Source organism: Solanum stenotomum, unplaced genomic scaffold, assembly GCF_019186545.1.
Source record: "Solanum stenotomum isolate F172 unplaced genomic scaffold, ASM1918654v1 scaffold5018, whole genome shotgun sequence".
Lineage (NCBI taxonomy): Eukaryota > Viridiplantae > Streptophyta > Magnoliopsida > Solanales > Solanaceae > Solanum > Solanum stenotomum.
Genome location: NW_026035519.1, coordinates 8670 through 31308, shown reverse-complemented (window position 1 = coordinate 31308; position 22639 = coordinate 8670). Strand labels below are relative to the sequence as shown.

The following is a 22639-nucleotide window of genomic DNA, read 5'->3' as shown; positions in this document are numbered from 1 at the left end:
AGTTCCTCGCTATACATCATACACCTTATCTATTTTCACAATCTTTGCAGCGAAATCTTTAAGATAATTGGTTCTGAATGGTTTTAATTAGAAGCGTGTTCCGTTATCTAGTGATGTGGTGAACTACAATTCGTTGAGAAAGCTTTCTCTTTCTTATATAAGTTTAGACAATAACATGCTCCAGACTCTACTTAATAAATGTTCATTGATTGTCAGTCTCGTCCTAGAGCATTGTTTTGGGTTGAAAAAGATTGAGTTGTTGAATCTTCAAAGGATCAAGTCAGTTACTATTAAGACATTTAGAAACCAACGTGTTAAAATTGAAGCATCAACTCTTGAACACTTGTACTATTTTGATGCTGAGGAAGGGTATCCTATGTTGGATATTATCAATGCTCCAAATTTGGTATCACTAAAGTATATAGGAGATCAAATTCCTAAGATTTTTGTGGATGCAAATTTGCAATGGAATTGCCATCCTAAAAAAGTCTTCCTTGTCACAACTAGTAAAATGATTTCATGTTTTATGGATTGTTTAATGAATGTGAAGAGTTCGAGTCATGAAAGCAGGCCTTTGCGTTGTAAATTACAAGAAGTAACAACCTACAAATTTGATTGGGAAAATCAGAACTGGCATCCAGTAGAGTTCGAAAGTGGAAAGCTGGCTCTTTCTAGGGACAAATTTTATTTTTTATTGGATTGGTGATGCAGTCACTTTATCTCCAAATGCACCATTTCATTTGTAAAAGTTATTAGATTTTCAGTCAAATATGTTCAAATTTGAATTATCAGTACACTGAGACACTACATTGGGTGTTCTGTTTTCTCTTCAGTTCATGTGAATTTACTATTCTAGATACAGTTAAAACCCTTGAGCATAGTTACTATATATATGATGACACCAGTCATGGTTGCTATAGATCCGCTTCCGTTAAGGAGAAACTGTTAGTCTCCTAAACTAGTATGTTCGGTCCAAATACTACATTGGTCCAAACACAAGAGAAGTGGTCACTCTGCCCAGGTGTGAAAACAAGAATCCAATGGCTCTGCAAACACATAATTTACTCCCTGAAATCTATATTATTGAATGACCAATTTAACCCTATAATTGCCAGGTAAAAGTAGATAATAGATACTCAATCCGTTCCTTTTTAGTTGTCATGTATACTGAAAAAATACTTGTTCAAACTATTTACCTCCCCATATTCATAAGCATTGGAATATTGGCAGCAGTTACAGTGCATGTTTATGTTCAGCATGAAGTTGGAAGAAGCTGGGCTTATGGTATTTGTTGTATATCTATGGTGATTGCGATTATAATCTTTTTCTCGGGTACTAAAAGGTATCGGTACAAGAGAAGTTCAGGAAGTGCTATAGTTCAAATATTTCAAGTCATTTTGGCTGCTACAAGGAAAAGGAAGATGGATGTTCCGTATGATGTTGTCATGCTATACAAGACTATTGTAGCACAAGGAGATTTTGTGGATCATGATTTAAATCCAAATCCATGGAAGTTGTGCACAGTCACTCGAGTGGAGGAAGTTAAAATGATGGCTAGGTTGATTCCAATTTGGGCCACAACTATACTTTTCTGGACAACTTATGCACAAATGATTACATTTTCTGTTGAACAAGCTGCCACTATGGAACATAACGTTGGCAAATTCAAAATTCCAGCAGGCTCTCTTACCGTCTTTTTTGTGTCCACCATCTTAATCACTTTGATTATTTATGGCAGAAATTGAAAGGAAAACCAGGTATATATATACACATTCAAACACAACATTTATGAATATGAGTTAATTAATTACTACTACTTGTTTTGGTCATGCAGGTTTTACTAGCCTTCAAAAAACAGCTTTAAGTCTTAGGCCTAACTCACAGCCCAAAAGCTAGCTCAAGGGGGGGAGAGGATTGCCAAAGCCTTATAAAGAGTCCACCGATCTCATTAACCATCAATGTGGGACTTTTGTCATTCTTTGACACCCCACCTCACGTCCCATGCTGAGCATCTAGTGCGTGGACAGTTTTAATTTTTTGAGGGACAACTTTGACTTTTGGGGGCCCGAACATTGGGTGAGATGGGTCCTGCTCTGTTACCATTTTAAATTAGATCTCAGTCCTAACTCACACCCTATGGCGGATCTAGGATTTTACGATTATGGGTGTCACTATTTTTAATATAAACTTATGTCAATCAAAAAGCGTAATTTAGCGCTAAATTTTCTCAACAAGAGCATTTTTTTTCCAGTTCAATGCCATAGCCAATCAGAATTCTTTGGATTGGTTCAAGAAAAAAGTAGGAGGAACAATATACCTTCACATACTATTGTAATTACCAAAAAGGAAAACCAACAAGAAGGAGGATTTTTTTTGTTTTTGAGTTGGAGAACTTAAATGAAGTCGCTAGAAAAGAATATTTTGCCTTCCCTTTTCATTTTTCTTAATTAGACCGATGAGAAAGAATGAGTAAATAGACATGGAAGATCATGATTGTTTATATTTTCGGGAGATTAAGTTGCATAATACACATGAGCAGTGGCTGATATCAAGATTCTAAAATTGTGGTTGCTTTTTTAAGATCGGGAAGTTAATGGGTGCTTCAGCACCCAGAGAACTCCATGTGGGTTCGCTCCTGCTCACACCCCAAAAGCTAGTGCAAAGGGGGATGATTGCACAAGCCTTATAAGGAGTTCACCCATCTCATTAATCACCAATGTGGACTGTTGTCATTCTTTAACAGAATAACACAAGTTGTCCATACAGGCCCAAGCACCCAGAGGTACATTGATTGGTCCACAAGTTTGAAAACCATGTTTAAAGTCCATTTTCTTTTTATAAAAAAATATTATAGTTTTAGTACATTTATGCATGAAAAATAATCGACGTTTCTCCATCGATTTTTCTTTAAAAAAATATTAGAAAATCATTGAAAACCGACCGAGTCTATCAAATTTTTTCCCGATATTACCGGAAAGCATATGATTATACAAAGTTTCCTTCTACATATTTATAAAAAAAATATTGTGTGCTACCCCCTTTATTTTGACATATTTATTTTGAATTGATAACTATTTTATATATGCAAACTATAACTATAACATATAAATATGATTTTTGTGTTTGCTATATGTGAAAGTTGCTCTTTAATATTTTATGTAACCTCTAAATATTTAAATTTTATTTAAAAATAATTAAAAAAATATATGTGAATTCACTATCAAACATTAATTGGTTTAATTAGTTTGACTCGTTTTAGGAAGCAACCAAAATAAATTGATAAAAGGAGTTTTATACGAATAGGGTTTTAGTATATGTATAACTAGATGCATATAAGTAAAATCAATTCTCAATTTTCATCAACCATGGAAAATTCAATTCCGTTTCTGCCAGCCGAACTCGTTAATGAAATGCTCTCGAGGCTTCCAGTAAAATCCCTCTTGAAATTTAAGTGCGCTTCAAAATCTTGGTTTGCTTTGATCTCTAGTCCTGAATTTGTGAAAACTCATCTCAGCTTAAATGCCAATAACAACGAATACACCCACCATAAGGTTATGATGTTTGAATGTACTGTGTGCAACTTTCAAGATTGTAGTGTTAGCTCTTTATTTAATAACTCATTTATCGAGGCAAGCGACTTGGATTATCCCAGGCAAGTTCCATGTGGTTTTTATTTTGTAGGTTCTGTCAATGGATTGATTTGTCTTGTTAGTCGGGAGAAGGAATTGTTTCTATGGAATCCATCAATTAGAAAGTACAAGAAGTTGCCTAATCCTAAAATTAAACTACTTTGGTGTATTTCCTCCGAGTATATGGCTTTGGATTTGATAAGTTTCATGATGATTATAATGTAGTCGATATTTTTATATATAACAACATTTCACTTCATATTGAGGTAAAAAGATATAGTTTAAAAAGTGATTCTTGGAGAACGGTTGATAATTGTCCAAGTATAGTGCCACTACAGCAGCCAGGTAGGTTTGTGAATGGGAAACTTCATTGGATTACTATTATAGATCCTAAACTGTGTATTAAACGAAGCATCATGTCTTTCGATTTGGCTGATGGGAAATGGGGAGGGATGGAACTTACCCTGTTATTGGAAAAGAGGAAGAGGTGCGGTTTTGAGCTTGGGAGTGTTGGGAAGTAATCTTTCGGTCTGTTGTGATTGTGACGAAACAAATATGTTAGATGTTTGGCTTATGAAGGAGTATGAGATTAAAGAATCTTGGATGAAGATGTTTACTATCAAGATTCCGGAGGATCAATCGGTGTATGGATATCTTGGGCAAATACATTTACACATGGCAAGTGGAAGTGAAATTTTGGTTGTGTTTGGATCAAGTTTCATGATATACAATCCAAAGGGTGACCTGCTCAGATCTTCAAAAGTTATTAACTTTAATAATTGGGATGAAGCGGAAATCTACATTGAAAGCCTAGTTTGTCCTTTTTCTACCGTAGGGACTGAGGATGCAACAAAAAAAGAAGCTCAGGTTGAGAAACAACGAAGTAACAAATAACTTGTAAGAGTACTTTCTTGTCAAGTGTTGTTGAATTATGCTTATTTTTAAAACTATGTTGCTAGGGGAGCTTGTTATTCATTTTCCCTTGTGCTCTAATTTCAAGTAACAATAATTTTTTATTCAACTTCATGCTAAATGGCACTGGAAATTGTTTCTCTTATTGAGCAGTGTTTCGAGCAGTTGTTATACCTCGAGACAGTGTAAAAACCAAAGAAGCACCAAGGACTTGAAAATCTTAGCTTAGGTCCTACTTAGAGTTGTTTTTGATCTAGGACGACTTCATTAATTTTTTCGACTGATAAAAACTTAACCAGGGAAAATAGAGGAATCTCATCAATTCTTGTACAAGGATCAAGGTTGGGTAAAGTATCTAGTTTTGTCTTTTCCCTTGCTGCGAATAGCTAAGTGTTCATTTTCTTGCGGGCTGGATTTTGGTCTTCCCTTGCTGCTAATTGATAATTGTCTTTTCTTCGGGACTATCTTCTCTTCTTCCACTTTGGTAGTAACATTAACATAAGAAAGACGACATTGCAAGGAGAGTGTATTTTAGGAATCTAATTTAGCTCGTAATATTGTCGTAATGGAAGGTTTCCTTCCCTTGAATGCCTGTTAGTATAAGTAGCAGATGTTATATTCCATCTGCTACTTATCTTAAAAACTTCCCAACCCTCCGAAATGAACCTTTATGCATCTTTTCAGCATTATGTTGTAGGATACCAGCGAAAACTTGTTTGATCAATTACCCTATGCTAATATAGAATAAACAAATGAAGTAAATGTCACTAGTTCCTTTGGTTATGTTTTTCCCTTTTAATTGTTAATGTTTCCATTTTTTTAACCGTTTTCTACAAATTGCAGCTACAATATATGAAGCTAATAATAGAGCACGTAACCCGCACCAGAAAGATACATGCTGGAATGTATGCGTCCACCAGTATCAATGGAACCAGGTCCTCAGCACAGTTGAAACTAAAATAGTAAAGAACAAGTGCTGAAAAGTAAAGATTGACAAGAGAGTTTACGTGGAAACCTCTTTGCTCAAGGGAGTAAAACCACGACCTGGCCTGCCACGACTTTTAGAACTGCTTTTCACTAATCTTCTCTAAGCAAAAGTAAAAGCCAGTTACAAACCAAGATTAGCCTGCTAATCCCAACTCTAAGTAACACCTCCTATTACTTAGACGAGCTAGAGTAGATCCCACACTACCCACTATACTAATCCTATCCTGATTAATATAGATTTTAGAGTAAGAACCAAGTTAACTCTAACTCAGAACTCACAATGATTCACACAAGTTGAAACGTTTCTTATCACAACGAAACGAATCCTACAATGTAAGCACTATTACAAGCAAACAAAATAATAGCTAGTACAAGAAGCTCTTGAAGCTATCGATCAGATCCCTTGATGTTCTTGAAGCTTGAAAAAAACTTTTTCCCTTTTGAATGAATGAATGATAATGTTGTTTGTTGTTTGATAAATACCATGAAGAAATACTACCAAACGTACAAGCAACCTCATTGCTTCTGATTGGTGGAGTACTCTGTAGCTCACCAACTTTCTAACGCAGACAGATTTCCAGCTATCCAGCACTTTGACCACTGGACGAGTATTCATACTTTGCAGAGGACCAGGTCCCTGCACTTGTGAGGAGATCATCAAAACATCAAGGAACATAAAAACTTATCAATACATAACCGTTGTTTCTGAAGGGCAAGCATATTCAAAAAAGTAATTCTGAATTAGCACATTGCAGGAATTCAAAGATGTCGAGCCTAAACAACTTTGAGCAAGGATGCTCCATTTTGTACTAAGTTGTTTATCTCTGTCATATACTAATACAAACTTAATATAGTTTATTAATGCATTCAATCAACTATTTATTCCTTAAATCTTTCCTCGTTGGTGATCTTTAATGCATTCAGAACAGGCAAACTGTAACATCCGGCAATTTGAAATAACTATGAAAAAAGCTTAGAATTGGAAATAGTCATTTTTGGAAGGAGTTCAAAAATATGGAAAAAAATTGGCTAAGTATGGAAAATAATGAATTTTTGGCCAACTTTGAACAGTTATAACTCCTAGATCAAGATGATCTAGGTGTAGTTCCAGTATGGTTGCAAAGTTAGTGGATTGGTCTTTCCAACGCCATCGAGTTTGCTCATTTCCGAGTTTGTATGAGCGAGTTATGCCCTTTGAAAGTTGGGCAGTTGGCAGGGAATCCGTCCGGAAATTTGTAAGGGTATTTTGGTCTTTTCCCTAGCCTTTTATTTTGGATATATATTAGTGTGTTAGACTGATTTTGATCAGTTTTCCTCATTTTAAAGAGTGAGAGTAAGGGTTTGTGAGTGAAGAGAAGAAGAAGAGGAGAAAGAAAATATCAAGCAAGGTTTCGTCAAGGATCGTCGTGGATATCGTCGGGGGTGATCCCTTTTAGGTATGTGAGTTCATAGTGTTGGGTTGGTTCTTTCCCCCCACACGCCAGACTCGTTTAATTTCGAGAAAATATTTAGTTATGGTTGTTGAAATCTTGTAGTGATGTTTATTGAAGTTGTAGTTGTGTTGTGTTGAAGTTCTTGTTGGTTTGGTGGATGTTTCCGGTGGTGTTTTGTGTTGAATCTATTGTATGTTGAGGGTTGTAATGATTCTAAGTGTTTGGGGCTGGAACCTTTGAGGTTTTGAAGGTTTAGAGTTGGAAAAAGGAAGGAGAAAAGTCAAGTTTTCGGGGAAAAGGGCTGGGGTGTCGCGCCAGCCAGCGCGCCCCAAGAGGGGCTCTGAAGCCCAGCCCTTGGGGCGGTGGGCCAAGCAGAGCGCCAGCAGGTCCCTTCTAAGCTTCAAGGGCTGGCGCTCCGCGCCTTGCAGAGCGCCAAGGACACCAAGTTTCTCCATTCTTTTCATGCTTTCTCATGCATGTTCCTTGGTATTGTACCTATGTTTCATAGTTGTTTCCAACACCCCAAGGTACGTTTAAACGTCAAGAACTCGTCCATAACATGTGATCAAACACCTTGAATTCATAATTTCAATTCAAGGAGAGTTAGTTTCCAAGTCAAGTGAAGTTAAGAGTTGAGTCTAGAAGTTCAAGAAGGGAGTCAAAGCAAGTCTCTAAAGCTTTTCAAGAGTCTTTGTTGAACGTTTTAACTTCATTTTAAGGCTCAAGTTTCAAGTCAAGTAAAGAGTAAAGAGTCACGAGTCAAGAGTTTCAAGTTGAGTAAAGAGTATAAAGTTGAGTTCATTTCTCAAGAGTTATTAGGGAACTATGTATTCCCAAGGAAGTTTCTAAATGTTTTTACATTTGAGTAAGAAAGGAACTATGATTCCAAAAGAGCCTTTGGGCTAGTTTTCAAGAAAAAGGAACATCGATTCCAAGTGAGACTTCGGGCAAAGTTTTGAGTAATTATCTCAAATAAAGAAAGATGTGTTTAAAACACTTATGAGCTAAGTATTTTTGGGAGTAGTCTTGAGCACCGAATTGGGGACACGAGTTCATATTAACTCAACTCTCTATAAGAACCATGCGCCAACATGGGATTTAACGGGTCATACTTTTTAGATGATCACGTAAAGTTAAGCTAGTGGATCTACTTAGTAAAGTTAGCTTCCTATATCAGACAGGGTATAGGATGGTCCTTGGGCAACGTGAGGTAAAACGTTGTATCACCACTAGGGCTCATAGTGGTGATTGTCGGTTAAAGAATCTCCCACTAAAGTTATATTACTTTTATATAAGTGAATTTGAGTTGTTATTGTTTTATCTTTAACAAGCTAAGTTGTTTACACTGTTTACAAGCTTTATATATTGCATGTGTCTTATTGCTTTATATATTGAGTTCAGTTATTCATGAGTTGAATAGAGCCAAGGTAAGAGTTCCTTTGTACTCCTTTCAAGCTTAAGTTATGGTTTAGCTTTCCAGCTCGCATATTCGTACATTCAATGTACTGATGCCAGTTGGCCTGCATCTTATGACGATGCAGACACAAGTACCCAGGCTCAACATTCAGCACACCGTTGATCCAGCTGAGCACTCCAGAGTCAGTGGTGAGCCTCTTTGTGTTCTGAAGAACTCGATTATGTTGTTCTCTTAGTTTTGTTTTATTAGGATGTTGCGGGGTCTGTCCCAACATCCATCTCAGTGATATAGAGGCTTCATAGACAGTCAGTCAGTTGGTTTTGAGTCTCTCATCTATATATATATGTAAATATTCTATTTTGGGACTCGAGTTGCCTTTTTGGCCAGATTTTTATCAGTTGGTTATTTTATAACCTTTCATTGCATTGAGTTATGCTGTCGAGTTAAGTTTCCGCTGAGTTAAGAAAGCCAAGCCAAGGGTTTGCTTGGGGGCCAGCAATGGTCTTCGAGTGCCAGCCACGTCCAGGGTGTAGGCTCGGGGAGTGACACAAACTACATTCGATGTTCTGTTATTCTCTTCAGTTCATGTGAATTTACTATTCTAGTTTCATTTTAAGGCCTCAAAGTACGTATGTAGTATGTCGAAAAGAGAAGTTAAGTTGCATATAGTTTTGTCTTAGACTAGTAATTTATGTGACGTGTGCGCCTTTTCTTAATTGGTAGGAGTAGATAGAACCATAAAGCATTCTTTTAATGCAAAAATCCTTTGATGATTCAGTCGTTGTCTATCTTTTCAATATTCTGTTCAAATTAAAACAGAGCAGGATCATGAGTGTACGACATAATAACAGTCAGCTATATCATTGACTGCTTGTTAGGAAGAACCATGGACATGATGATGTGAGGTTCATTGTTTTTAAATATGAACAAAAGAGAATTGACCTCTCTGGATCAATAATGTCCTTAATCTGCCAAGGACCATGCATTTTGTTGTTGATCAGGTTAACCATCAGTTAGGAGTTACTATATATACCGATGATACAGTTAAGACCCTTGAGCATACGTAACTTCAAAGTTACTGTACATATGATGACACGAGTCATGGTTGCTATAGATCCGCTTCCGCTAAGGAGAAACTGTAACTAGTACTTTCGGTCCAAATACTACAAACAAGAGCATGTAGTAGGGATACTGTCATGAATCATTTCAAACATAAAAAAAGATCTTTTCACTTCACCTGGTGTTATGGCAGAGTTATGTACTTAACCAGTGAAACCTTACTGCCAAGTGTTTTCAGTGGACATTGTGCATTCTGATTGATGTTTCTGTACTACTGTTAATAAATTCAAACCTCAAGCTCGAGAACGTAGTTTTACGGCTCCTGCAAATACATTGGTGCACTTCCTTCAATACAGGTGTGATAACAGGAATCCAATGGCTCTGCAAACACATAATTTACTCCTTGAAATCTATATTATTGAATGACCAATTTAACCCTATTGCCTCCAGGTTAAAGTAGATAATAGATACTCCATCGGTTCCTTGTTAGTTGTCATGTATATTAAGAAAATACTTGTTCAAAAAGAGTTGGCAATTTAAACAATTTACCACCCCAAGTTATGATGAGTGTAAGCCTGTTTGGATTGGCTTAAAAAAAAGTAGCTTTTAAGTCAAAAATAAAAAATCAAACTGAAATGACTTTTAAGTCAAAAAATAAAAAGTAGGGGAGACCTACTTTTGGTTTCTGACCTATTTTAAGTCATTTTTTACCTTGCCAAACACTTCATAATTTATTTTAAGTCATTTTTAACTTGTATTTATTTTGTCAAACACTTTCAGAAGTCAAAACGGACTTAAAAGTAGGTTTGACCAATTTTTAAGTCAATCCAAACGGGCTCTAAGTCCTAAGTACAGCTTTAGAGCTTGTAGTCTTAGGTCTTTATTTAGTGAGTTTGTTGTGTTTCGATTGAAGATTCTGTCAATGGATGCATTTGTCTTGTCAGTCGGGATACACAAATTTGTCTATGGAATCCATCAATTAGAAAGTACAAGAAATTGTCTTATCCTAAAATTACCTTGGACGAGTATATGGTTTTGGATATGATGTTTATAAGGTAGTGGTTATCTTTGGCATTCACAAACATATATAAAGTTCAGTTCAAATTGAGGTGAAAATATCATATATATATATATATACATAAAGAACCCTAGGCTCGCCTACGTGGCGCCACCACAAACTAGAATTCCCTTTTAATTTATTTATTTTCAAAATTAGCATTTTCCTTTCATGAAAAGTTGTGACTTTTATGAAACGTTGTGCCTTTTATGAAGAGTTGTGACTTTTATGAAAATTTATGACTTTTATGAAAAGTTATGACTTTTATGAAAGGTTATGACTTTTATGAAGAGTTATGACTTTTATGAAAAGTTGTGACCTTTTCGAAGGGTTATAACTTTTCTAAAGAGTTGTGACATTTCTGATGAGACACAATAAGCATTTGTTCACACTACCTTTTGTTGTCTATAAATAGAGGGATTTCCTCTCATTTTCAAACAACAAAAAATCTGATCTTCTTCTTCTTCTTCTTCTGCACACAGACATAGATAACTACAAAATAAATTAATTGCTCATATTAAATATGAAATATGGACAGATTCTCAAGTTTACTACAAGTTGTAAATATTTTTCTTGAAGTAGTAAATGTGTTTCTCGACACTGCGATTGGAATAGAAGTGTAATTTCAAATTGAACTCCATCAGTATGTTATGTTGATTATTAAAAAACACTCAAACAAACTGAATAGTTTTGTGTAATATTTTTTTCCCTTTCAAGTATATATAATAAGTTCAATTGTTGTCCAATATGATGATACATTCTCCCTTTGATTTTTCATTTTAATAATTAATTATGATACATTTAAATGAGAAATTTTAACATGATATATGTAAAGCAAAAGGTAGAGTTGAACTTTTTACACGTTAGAATAATAATATTTGTTCACTTTTTTAAGCCTTTTAAAATTTATTTATCATTTCACCAACGATTATTCATTTATTAGAAAATTTAATATCTCAGGTTGATGTTCATTTGATTCCCCAAAAAATATCAAATAGTAACACTTCCCGAAAGAAAAAGGATAAATTATAAAATCAAATTAAAGAAGATTGATTGAAGGATAAATTATAAGATGTTATATTTTCTTTTACATTATTAATGTTTGTTACTATGTAATCTTGTATGTAAGATAATATAGTGTTTTAGTTCTAATGGCAGATAAGTTAAAAGTATTATTTTATAAATTCTCGTGTGAAGCGCGGGTAATTTTACTAGTATATATAAAAGAGAATCCCAGGCACGCCTACGTGGCACCACCACAAACCATGATTCCCTTTTAATTTATTTATTTCCAAAACTATCCTTCCCTTTTCACGAAAAGTTGCGACTTTTATGAAGAGTTGCGACTTTTCTGAAAAGTTGTGACTTTTATGAAAGACTGTGAACTTTTCGAAAGGCTGTAACTTTTCCAAAGAGTTGTGACCTTTCCGATAAGGCACAATAAGTATTTTTTCACACTACCCTTTGTTGTCTATAAATAGAGGGATTACCTCTCATTTTAAAAAAACGAAAATTCTGAACTTCTTCTTTTTCTTCTACAGCACAATTAAATATTCGTGTAATTTGCTCTTGTTGAGTGGCTCACTGACAATGTTATTTTTGTATCAATACATTGATGAATAGAATCGTTCTATTCAGTGAGGATTTATTCCTTTAAATTTCAAGAACTAGAGGGGAATAATTTCATTAAGGGGACATTGTGCACTCAGTGGGCTCGATTTTTTCCTTTCTATTTTCATTCTATTGTTATAGATCCTGATATATTTTTTGTAGTCATTAATCTATGCTTATGTTATTAATTTTTGTTTTTGAGTACATGTTTTAAACTTTGTTGTTTATGTTTCTGCAAAGCTATTGCTATAAGTATTTTTTGGTATAAATTAAATAACACACGTTAATTGAGTATTCACACAAGTTTTCTCTACTGCAATTGTTGAAGGTACAATAAAAAAATCCCTTAAAGATCTATACTACCATCTCTTGAAGACAAAATTCAAATTTGGTATGCCATTGTAAGGACACAAAGACCTTAAAAACCTTATCGTACCTTGATGTGCGAAGTGAACCAGGAAAAGAAGACAAAAATTAATAACTTTTGACATGAAGTGCCAAATGACCTATAGAGGAATTTGACTTGACTGGAGCCTCTTTTAATCCCAAAGACAGATAAATACACAAGTGCTTCATAGAAGTGTAGTTTCAAATTGAACTCCATCACACTGGTACGTTGATTTTTAAAAAGCACCCAAACAAACTGAATCCTTTTGTGTAATATCTTTCTCTTTCAAGTATATATGATAAGTTGAATTGCTGTCCAATATGATATATTCTTCCTTTAATTTTCCATTTTAATAATTTCTTATGATATATTTAAATGTGAAACTTTAAAATGATATATGTAAAGCAAAAGGTAGGGCTGAACTTTCTACACATTAAAATTAGAATATTTGTTCACTTTTTTAGGTCTTTTAAAATGTATTTATCCCTTCAAAAATGATTATTTATTTATTAGAAAATTTAATATCTCAGGTTGATGTATATTTGATTTCCCAAATATATCAAATAGTAACACTTCCTGGAAGCAAAATGATAAATTATGAAATTATTAATGTTCGTGACTACCTAATTTTGTATGTAAGATAATATAGTGTTTTAATTTTAATGACGGATAGGTCTTAAGTATTATTTTATAAATTTCGTGATATTAAATTCTCGCACGAGGCGCGGGTAATTTTACTAGTATAATCTATAGAGTGATTTGCGAAGAATTGTTGATAATTATCGATGTTTGGTGCCACAATAACAGTCAGGTAAGTTTGTGAATGGAAAACTTCATTGGACTACTAATAAGTAGAATATCCTTGTTTCATCTGGGCTACCAACCCGAGGAGATCAATTATCCTCTATACTAACCCAACATCTCAAAAACTATTCGTTAGGATCCATAACTACTATTTGTCCATTGGAATAGCGCACCTTGTCCATATAGACAGGGGTGGATTTAGGCACTGTCACGTGACACGGTTTCGTTGATTTTTTTTACCGAATATACCTATATTAAAAATAAATAAAAAACAACTAAAGGGTAAAAGACTTTACAGGGCACTCCTTGCAACATAATGTAGCTAGCTCGTATGGCAGACGCGCCACAGTCTTTACGCGACGTCACTGGTCGATTCCCAGGGGGTACGTTTTTCTTTCTCTGTTTTTTATTCACTTTTTCTGTTTGTTTTATTCACATTTTAATTTTTTCTTTTCTTAAAATTATTAAATTTTTGTTTTAAATTCAAAACAATAGGTCCCTTCATTAAAAACCTACCCACCCACTTAAATTCATTCAAAATCTAACATTTTTTTTTTTAGAATTAATATAAAACTCAAAATCTCCTTTATCAATTAGAGTTATAGTTAAATAAAAATAGTGTTGACTCCTTAAATCCTTGTATTAGTATATTTCTGACTTGTGAGTTTGTTCAATTTTCTTTCCGTTCTTGTTCATCAATCATTGTTATTTGCCTCTCGAATCTCCACATCAGATTAATATTTTTTTGCTATTCTATTTTTTTTTTATTATGTGTTTGAGTTTTTATTCTTATATGTTCATAACAATAATTTTATTTTTTACATATTTTTTAAAGATGTTAATCATTTATTTGCAATGCAATCTCATGTTGAATAATGTTGTATAAAACTTTATTTAATAATATGAAGATGTGAATGGTTTAATTTAAAATTTTATAATATTATCTAATTAAATGAGGCCTCCAAGAGGCCTAAAATAAAACTTTCATTGATTTTTTTCTTGAGCCATTTTTGTCCTTTTAATGGTGAGATCGCTTTGAAAAAATCGTGCGTACACCCACTGCATATAGACCCAAACACAAATAGGAACAAATGTGACTTATTAGCCGAAAACCTTTCAATATCATCATCTCATATATAGAGGTACATCAATTTGTCCACAAGTTTGAAAACCATGTTTAAAGTTATTAAATATATATAGATGTCCTTCCTTTTTCCTAGGGTATCGTAATGATATACTTCAGTTGTTTTTAATTTATATTCTTCAACTGCAGTGTTGCACTTCAATAATCGATCGGAACCCCTTAATTTTTTTGAGAAAAAAAGAAGTAAAAAACTGATGGCCTCTGTCAATTTTCTTTTTATAAAAAATTATTATAGTTATCGTACATTTTTGCATTAAAGAATAATTAAGAAAATCAATGAAAACCGAACCGACCGAGTGTATCAGTTATTTTTTTCCCCAATATTACCGGAAAGCATATGATAATACAAAGTTTTAAAGATTGGTGTATTATTTATTTTGGAAAACTTACATAAATATACTATAAATAAAAAAATATTTACCATTAATAGCAATATCATTTTTTTTTCACTTGATCACTTTTAATACATTTATAATACAGTTTTAATACATATTACTAAGAACAATTTATTATTCACATAAAATACAAGTTTTATTGATGGATAATACATTTATCACACATTTTAATACACTTATAATACAATGTGTCAACTTCTTACCAAACAAGCATAATATAGTTTTAAAAACAGTTATAATACATATATATTGCATACTTAATTTACTTTTAATACATCTTGCAGATTTAACATAGTACAGCTATGTATTGCTATAAATGGAAATAAGTAAAAAATATCACTAAAATCAGTAACTACGAAGTATTTGGGGATAAAGAGAAGTCTAAGAATTACGAAATATTGTGCGCCACACCTTTATTTAGACACATTTATTTTGAATAATTAACTGTTTTATAAATTTTATTTCAAAATAATTAAAAATTATATGGGAATAGTTTGACTCTTATTAGGAATTAACGGAAATAAATTGATAAAAGGAGTTGTATACGAATAGGGTTTTAGTATATGTACAGAGAGATTCATATAAGTAAAATCAATTCTCAATTTTCATCAACAACCATGGAAAATTCAATTCCTGTTCTGCCAGAAGAACTTGTTACTGAAATCCTTTCGAGGCTTCCGGTAAAATCCCTCTTGAAATTCATGTGCGTTTCAAAATCTTGGCTTGCTTTGATTTCTAGCCCTGAATTTGTCAAAACTCATCTCAGCTTAAATGCTAATAGCAACGAATACACCTGCCTACACTTTTCGAGATTGTAGTGTTAGCTCTTTGTTTAATAACTCATTTCGAGATTGTAGTGTTAGCTCTTTATTTAATAACTCATCGATCAGGGCAAACAACTTGGATTATCCCAGGCAAGTTCCATGTTGTTTTAATATGGTAGGTTCTGTGAATGGATTGATTTGTCTTGTTAGTCAACTGAAGGAATTCTTTCTATGGAATCCATCAATTAGAAAGTATAAGAAGTTGTCTGATCATAAAACTAAAACTAATTTCGTGTATTCCGTATATGGTTTTGGATATGATGAGTTCCATGATGATTATAAGGTAGTCGTTATTTTTATCATTGGCAGAGATGACTTTTCACTTCAAATTGAGGTAAAAGAATATAGTCTAAAAATCGATTCTTGGAGAATGGTTGATAATTGTCCAAGTATCACACCGCTACAGCAGTCAGGTATGTTTGTAAATGGGAAACTTCATTGGGTTAGTATTATTGATCTTAAACTAAGCATCATTTCTTTCGATTTGGCTTATGGGAAATGGGGAGAGATGGAACTACCCTGTTATTGGAAAGGAGGAAGAGGTGAGGTTTTGAGCTTGGGAAGTGATCGTTTGGTCTTTTGTGATTATGACGAAACATATATGTTAGATGTTTGGCTTATGAAGGAGTATGGGGTTAAAGAATCTTGGATGAAGATGTTTACCATCAAGATTCCACAGGATCAATTGGTGTATGGATTTTTTGGGCAAAGACGTGTACACATGGCAAGTGGAAGTGAAATTTTGGTTGTATTTGGATCAAGTTTCATGATATACAATACAAAGGGTGACCCGCTCAGATCTTCAAAGATTATTGACGCTAATAATTGGGACGAGGCGGAAATCTACATTGAAAGCCTAGTTTGTCCTTTCTCTACAGTAGGGACTGAGGATACAACAAAAATGGGACTGAAAAGCTCTGGTTGCGAAACAATGAAATAACTTGTAAGAGTACTTTCTTGTCAAGTGTTGTTGAATTATGCTTATTTTAAAACTTGTTAGTCATTTTCCCTTATGCTCTATTTTCAAGTAACAATAATTTTGTCTTCAACTTCATGCGAAATGGCGCTGGAAATTGTTTCTCTTATTTGAGCAGTGTTTCGAGAATATGTTATAGCTCTAGACTTTGTAACAAACAAAGAAGTGCAATCTAGGACGACTTCATTTTTATTTTTTACTGAAAAACACTTAACTGGGAAAACCAGAGGAATCTCGTCAATTCTTGTACAAAGATTAAGGTCGGGTAAAGTATCTAGTTTTTGGTTTTCCCTTGCTGCGAATAGCTAAGTGTTCGGTTTCTTGTGGGCTAGTTTTGGTCTTCCCTTGCTGCTAATTGGTTAATTGTCTTTTCTTCGGAACTATCTTCTCTTCTTTCACTTTATTAGTAACAATAACATAAGAAAGACGGCATTGCAAGGAGAGAGTATTTTAGGAAGCTCGTAGGATTGTTGTAACAGAAGGTTTCTTTCCCTTGAATGCCTGCTGTGTGTGTAATCAAGCTGAGGTTGATCTGCTAATTACAGATGAAGTAAATGCTATTTCTCCCTTTTAATTGTTCATGTTTCCATTTTTTTTATGGTTTCTGCAAATTTATTAAACTAATCATCCTTGTAGGGGAGCACGTAATGCGCACCAGAAAGATGCATAACCCCTGTTTCTCCCGTTTTCCAAAACGAACTGAGGATACAACAGGAATGAAGGTTGCAGAAGCTCAAATGGACACAATTGTTCTAGTAGCGGATCCCATCTTGTTTGGGACTGAGACATAGTCATAGTTGCTATGATATATAGTTTCGAGTTTTTCCTTTGCTGCTAATATCTACCTTTCTGTTTCTGTTCTGAACTTGTTTTGGTGTTTTTCTACTGCTAATCAGTAGTCTGTTGATTGTTGTCCTTCTCTATAACTACAGAGTTATTGCTTGTCATTTGACATATCAGTGAGGTGCTCTGTGAATTGCTATGTTTAATTTACTATACTTTTGTGAAGTGAAACCTAGCCAACAAGATGAAACCTATGTTGTTCGGACTCTTTAAAAATGTCATTGCACAAATGTTGGATCTGTTGACACGGTGCATACTGTGATATTTTTGAAGTGTCCGAGCAATATAAACAAACTATCAAGAGGCTTGGAACCGTGAAGATTTCAGTCATTAGCCTCCAGTATGAACAAGTAAAGCAAATGCTAGCAATTATTTTTGCTCATCTTTTCAAAATTTTATGATTCTACAACAACAACATACTCAATGTAATTCTACAAGTGATATTTGGTGTGGTGGTGCATACGCGGACTTTACCCTTACCTTGTGAAGGATGGAGAAATTTAACGAATAGCCGTTTTTAGAGCTGGTAAGAAAAAAAATTTGTCCCCATTTATATTACAAAAAAACATTGAAAAATACTCGCTTTGTCTCTAATTACTTGTCCACTTTTGAATTGACACACCTATTAAGAAAACAATGATTGACATAGTGAGTTTATCATTTTACATCTATTAATTATAAAGTGTGTGAATTAAAAACTAAGATTTTCAAGAAGTTCTACCTTTTTCAAAATAATTAATTGATGGTATGATAGGTTAAAAAATTGTCCTTTCTTTATTTGTCAAAATGGACAAATAAAAAAGGAAAATTGGACAAATAATTAGAGACAGAGAGAGTAAATATTTTCAACACAAATAAAATTTGGACAAATATTGTGCACTTTGAAAAAGCACAAAAGCATAATGAGTTGTAGACAAAAGCATGATATTTATGTAGGGACGAGGATGATTATTTGCGGATAATATATCAAATATAAAAAATCTTGCTTAGTTAATTAATCTTTTCACGGATAATATATATATATAGTGATGGAGCCAAAATTCTACTAAGAGGTGTCAAAATATAAAGAAGTAAAATCGCATAGAAGTCAAGGAGTGTAAATATGTAATAGATATACATTAAAAATATTTTTATTTTAGCTACACTGTATTTTTCCGACGAAGGATTGTCGATCGACACCCCTCGACTACATGTGGCTACGCCACTATATATATATAGGGAGAAAAACCTAACTATACAATTTAAACACCCAAATTACTCCTATATAACAGTAGTTTGACTTTTCATCGATATAGCAATAAAATCTTTACAAAACAGAACAATTTTTTTTTTAAAAAAGAAAAGAAAAAATACCAAAATATAATAAAGGGATTAAGAAATATGTTTTTTTGTCCCTAAAAATCTCTTTTTTTCTATCTCCTTCTTAAAATATCTCTCCTCAATATTTTTACTTCCTTATCTTTCTCCTTTTTTCTAATCTTCTTCTTGAAATATTATTGAATAAGCAGATTTTTTTTCTCTCTCCACCTTTTTTTCTGATATTTTATCATTGTTTACGCTAACCCTACCCCAACCAAGCTCTCATAAAAAAAAATTATTTTTGAAAAATATTTCAAATTTTTAATTTTTTAAAAAAATATTTTTGAAAAATATTTCAAGATTGAAAGTGTGGGTCAGGTGTTATGTCAGATCAGGTCGGATTTTGAAACGGTCGTCGGGGTCGTGTCCTAGTTCGGATGTCAGGGCTTGGGTCCTAGATTGATTATCGGGTCAAAAATTATTTTCCTAAAGAATATTTTTAGTCTCAAGCCAAAAATACAAGATATTTTCTAGAAAATGTTTTTCATTCAACAACCAATTATTAAAAAATATTTTCTACTCACCAACCAAACATGAGAAAATAAGTTAGAAATCCACTTATTTTCCAAGAAATTAAACATTTTTTAGGAAAATATTTTCCTTCATACCAATTACCAAACCCACCCTTTGAAACGGATTGGAATCGTAAGAGGGTTTTTATCCAAAGCGTTGAGAGGATTTTAATGATGAGCTCTGGTGGAAGGGTAGGAGTTTTCGAGATTAAATCTTCCATTGGAAATGATGGAAATTGAGAGAATGGTTTGTGAGTTTTACATATGCAAGGGAGAGAAGAGTCATTGCCAATGTGGAATTGTAGAAATGACATATGTCCTACAAAATTGAACTCTTAGAACTCTTAGTTACCTCTCTTCTTTCTCTCTAATAAATTACACCTTTTTTAAAAATTTTATTTATAGATTAAATAACTAAAATAAAAAGGGAAAGATGGTGTGGGCTGTATTACCCCTATGCTTTTGTGCTTTTTCAATTGCACGATATTTGTCTAAATTTTATTTCTGTGTTGAAAATATCCATATTTCAATGTTTTTATAGTATTGGGCATTTTTTTTACTTACTAGTAGAGGTGTGCATCGGTTGGTTCTGTTCAGTTTTATGTATTATCGGTGCAGTTTATAACCAATAAGAAAATATTTATAAAATTAATATATGACGTCTCCAACAAGTTGACAGAACAAGAAAGTAACGTAACTTACAAAAGCTCATAAAATAGAAACAATAATAACTAGCATGAAAAGAATTATACGAGTGTAATACAAAGAGAAATTAAGAGGAATAAGATTCTTACTTTAGGTTTTGATATTTCGAATAATGTGAAGTTGTGAACTCAAAGTCATTGTGAAGTGTGAATTGAAGGCTAAAGGGCAAAGTCATTAACTAGTAAGGTATTGAAATTATATTTAATATTTATGTACAGGAAAAATAGTAAATTACTACGATCATAACCGGAAAATTCTTATTTTATAAAATCATTAAAAATCCGTTAACCCAGTAACAATAAACCAATAATACTTTTTTTTCAGTTCTATTTATTGGCTGGTTTGATTTTTGTCCACCACTAATTACATAGGTTTCAACTTGTTGGATAGGTTTCACAAAAGTATAGTACATTAAATGATAGCAAATAACATATCACCTCACTGATATGTCAAATGATAACTCTCTAGATAAAGAGAAGGACAACATTCAACAGACTACTGATTAGCAGTAGAAAACACCAAAACAAGTTCAGAACAGAAACAGAAAGTTAGATATTAGCAGCAAAGGAAAAACTCGAAACTATATATCATAACAGCTGTTATTATGCCTCAGTCCCAACCAAGATGAGATCCGCCCATATGAATGCACACTAACCATGTTTCTTCTTATTTAAATGATGGTGGTGTTCAGGATATGCCAAAATTTTAAAAAACTGTTCTCGTAAAAGTTGTTTTTTCATGGAAATAAGTAGGAAGTAAAAGGACAAACAAGATCTCCAAGCAGATGTGGTTTAAATGTGTCCGTTTAATATGCAATGTCTTTATTCCACATTAAACAAAAGAAACAAAATTGAACAACCCTCGAGCAAAAAATATATGAAGTGGAACACTTTCAGGAACAATTGTGTCCATTTGAGCTTCTGCAACCTTCATTCCTTCTGTATCCTTGGTTCGTTTTGTAAAACGGGAGAAACTAGGCTTTATACGTAAATTACCTTCACAATACCAGACACAAACTTATTAAACTTTGGAGTAATTTGGTTCAACATTTGAGTAGCTATGACAGAGTATAAAATGGAGCTTCTTTGCTCAAGTTCTCGACATCTTCTAATTCCTGCAATGTGCTAGCTTCAGAATTTAAATATGCTTGATCTCTAGAAATAGGGGTTATGCATCTTTCTGGTGTGCATTGTGTTCTCCCCTACAAGGATGATTAGTTTAATAAATTGTTGATCAAAAACAACTCTAAGAAGGACCTAAGCTAAGATTTTCAAGTCCTTGGCGCTTCTTTGTTTTTCTTCTAATTTCTAAGAACTAGAATACTGGTGACTTGTTCAGTCAAGTTAGCCTCTCTCTGCATGAGGCAGGGAGCTTCAGTTTGATGTTTAGTACTCTGTCGAGATTTTGCTGTTCTATTGTTCAAAGTTTAGTTTCATTCTTATATGAAAAATTATTAGTGCTTTCGATATTCCTTCGTCTTAAGTAGTATTTGATATCAAGTGGTTTTTGAATTATGGTGAGTAAATTGAACGGCATCATTTTTTTAGATTCTTCCTATTTCCTTTTTTATCTTTATTTTTTCCCTCTCCCGAATGGAGCTGATTATGTATCTTTTGGCAGAGGTGAAGGCACCAATAGCTATTTTGGGAGCTGAAATAGATCAGCTATCTCCTCCTGAGCTTGTTAAGCAGTTTGAGGAGATTTTATTATCAAAACCTGAGGTACGCGAACATTCCTATGTTTAAAGATTACTATTTTAGAAAGACTTATCTGTGAAATAGTACACACCTGTTTATTTGGTGGATTTATTGAGATAAGTGGATACCTACTTTAATGAATTTCTTAGAGAGTTTTAGATTTATCCTTTCCGTTTCTTTTATTGCCATCTATCAAAATAGGTGGACAGGTTTGTGAAAATTTATGCTGGTGTTTCCCATGGATGGACTGTTCGATACAATGTGGAAGACAAGAAGGCTGTGCAGAGTGCTGAAGAAGCTCATCAGGATATGTTGGACTGGTTTACCAAGCATGTAAAGTGAGTGGAAAGAACCCTAGCAGTTGAAAAATTAGCCATGATTATATAGTTATGGAGCTCATTATATTATGGATAAAAACCCTGATTTATCTTGCTATGTTTATGTGAAATGTACTGTATATCTAAAGTTTTTTCTTATGCATTTTGCCTGAGAATGATACTGGTACTGGATGTTCAGTATATTAATTAAATGCTTACAAGATTGGCTATTGCATGTACTTTCTCTAGGAAAAGGCATTATTCTTGGTAGTCAGTTGGGAGACTGCATACCAACAAAGGATGTGGTGCAGTCTCAGGTTCGAGCTTACTGAACAATCCTTGGTAGGAGTGCTTTTCTCGAATAAGGTCGTCCTATGCAGAGATAATTCACTAAATGAAGGCAATTACTCATGTTATGCAGAGGAAGTGGTGAAATTCCTTGAGCTAATATTATCAGCACTTTTGTCATATCACAAGGAGGGGACACTCTGTGCAAAAATTTGCAATTGTATCACCAATTTAACAAAAAATAAAATTTCTCCATTTCGTTAGGGTCCCCGGTTATTAGCT

At 33.6% G+C, this 22639-nt stretch overlaps 1 protein-coding gene and 2 pseudogenes across 1 annotated transcript; all 3 read left to right on the top strand.

The window, feature by feature from the left end:
- Positions 1 to 3365: 3365 nt before the first annotated feature.
- On the top strand, positions 3366 to 5438 carry LOC125852765 (F-box/kelch-repeat protein At3g23880-like; annotated as a pseudogene).
- Positions 5439 to 15453: 10015 nt separating this feature from the next.
- Positions 15454 to 17610, top strand: LOC125852764 (F-box/kelch-repeat protein At3g23880-like; annotated as a pseudogene).
- Positions 17611 to 21632: 4022 nt separating this feature from the next.
- Positions 21633 to 22169, top strand: LOC125852763 (hydrolase tropI-like). The gene is made up of 2 exons (XM_049532459.1): positions 21633 to 21776; positions 21954 to 22169. The coding sequence occupies exons 1-2, from the start codon at positions 21648 to 21650 to the stop codon at positions 22092 to 22094; spliced, it is 270 nt and encodes an 89-aa protein (XP_049388416.1). The 5' UTR covers positions 21633 to 21647; the 3' UTR covers positions 22095 to 22169.
- Positions 22170 to 22639: the final 470 nt, after the last annotated feature.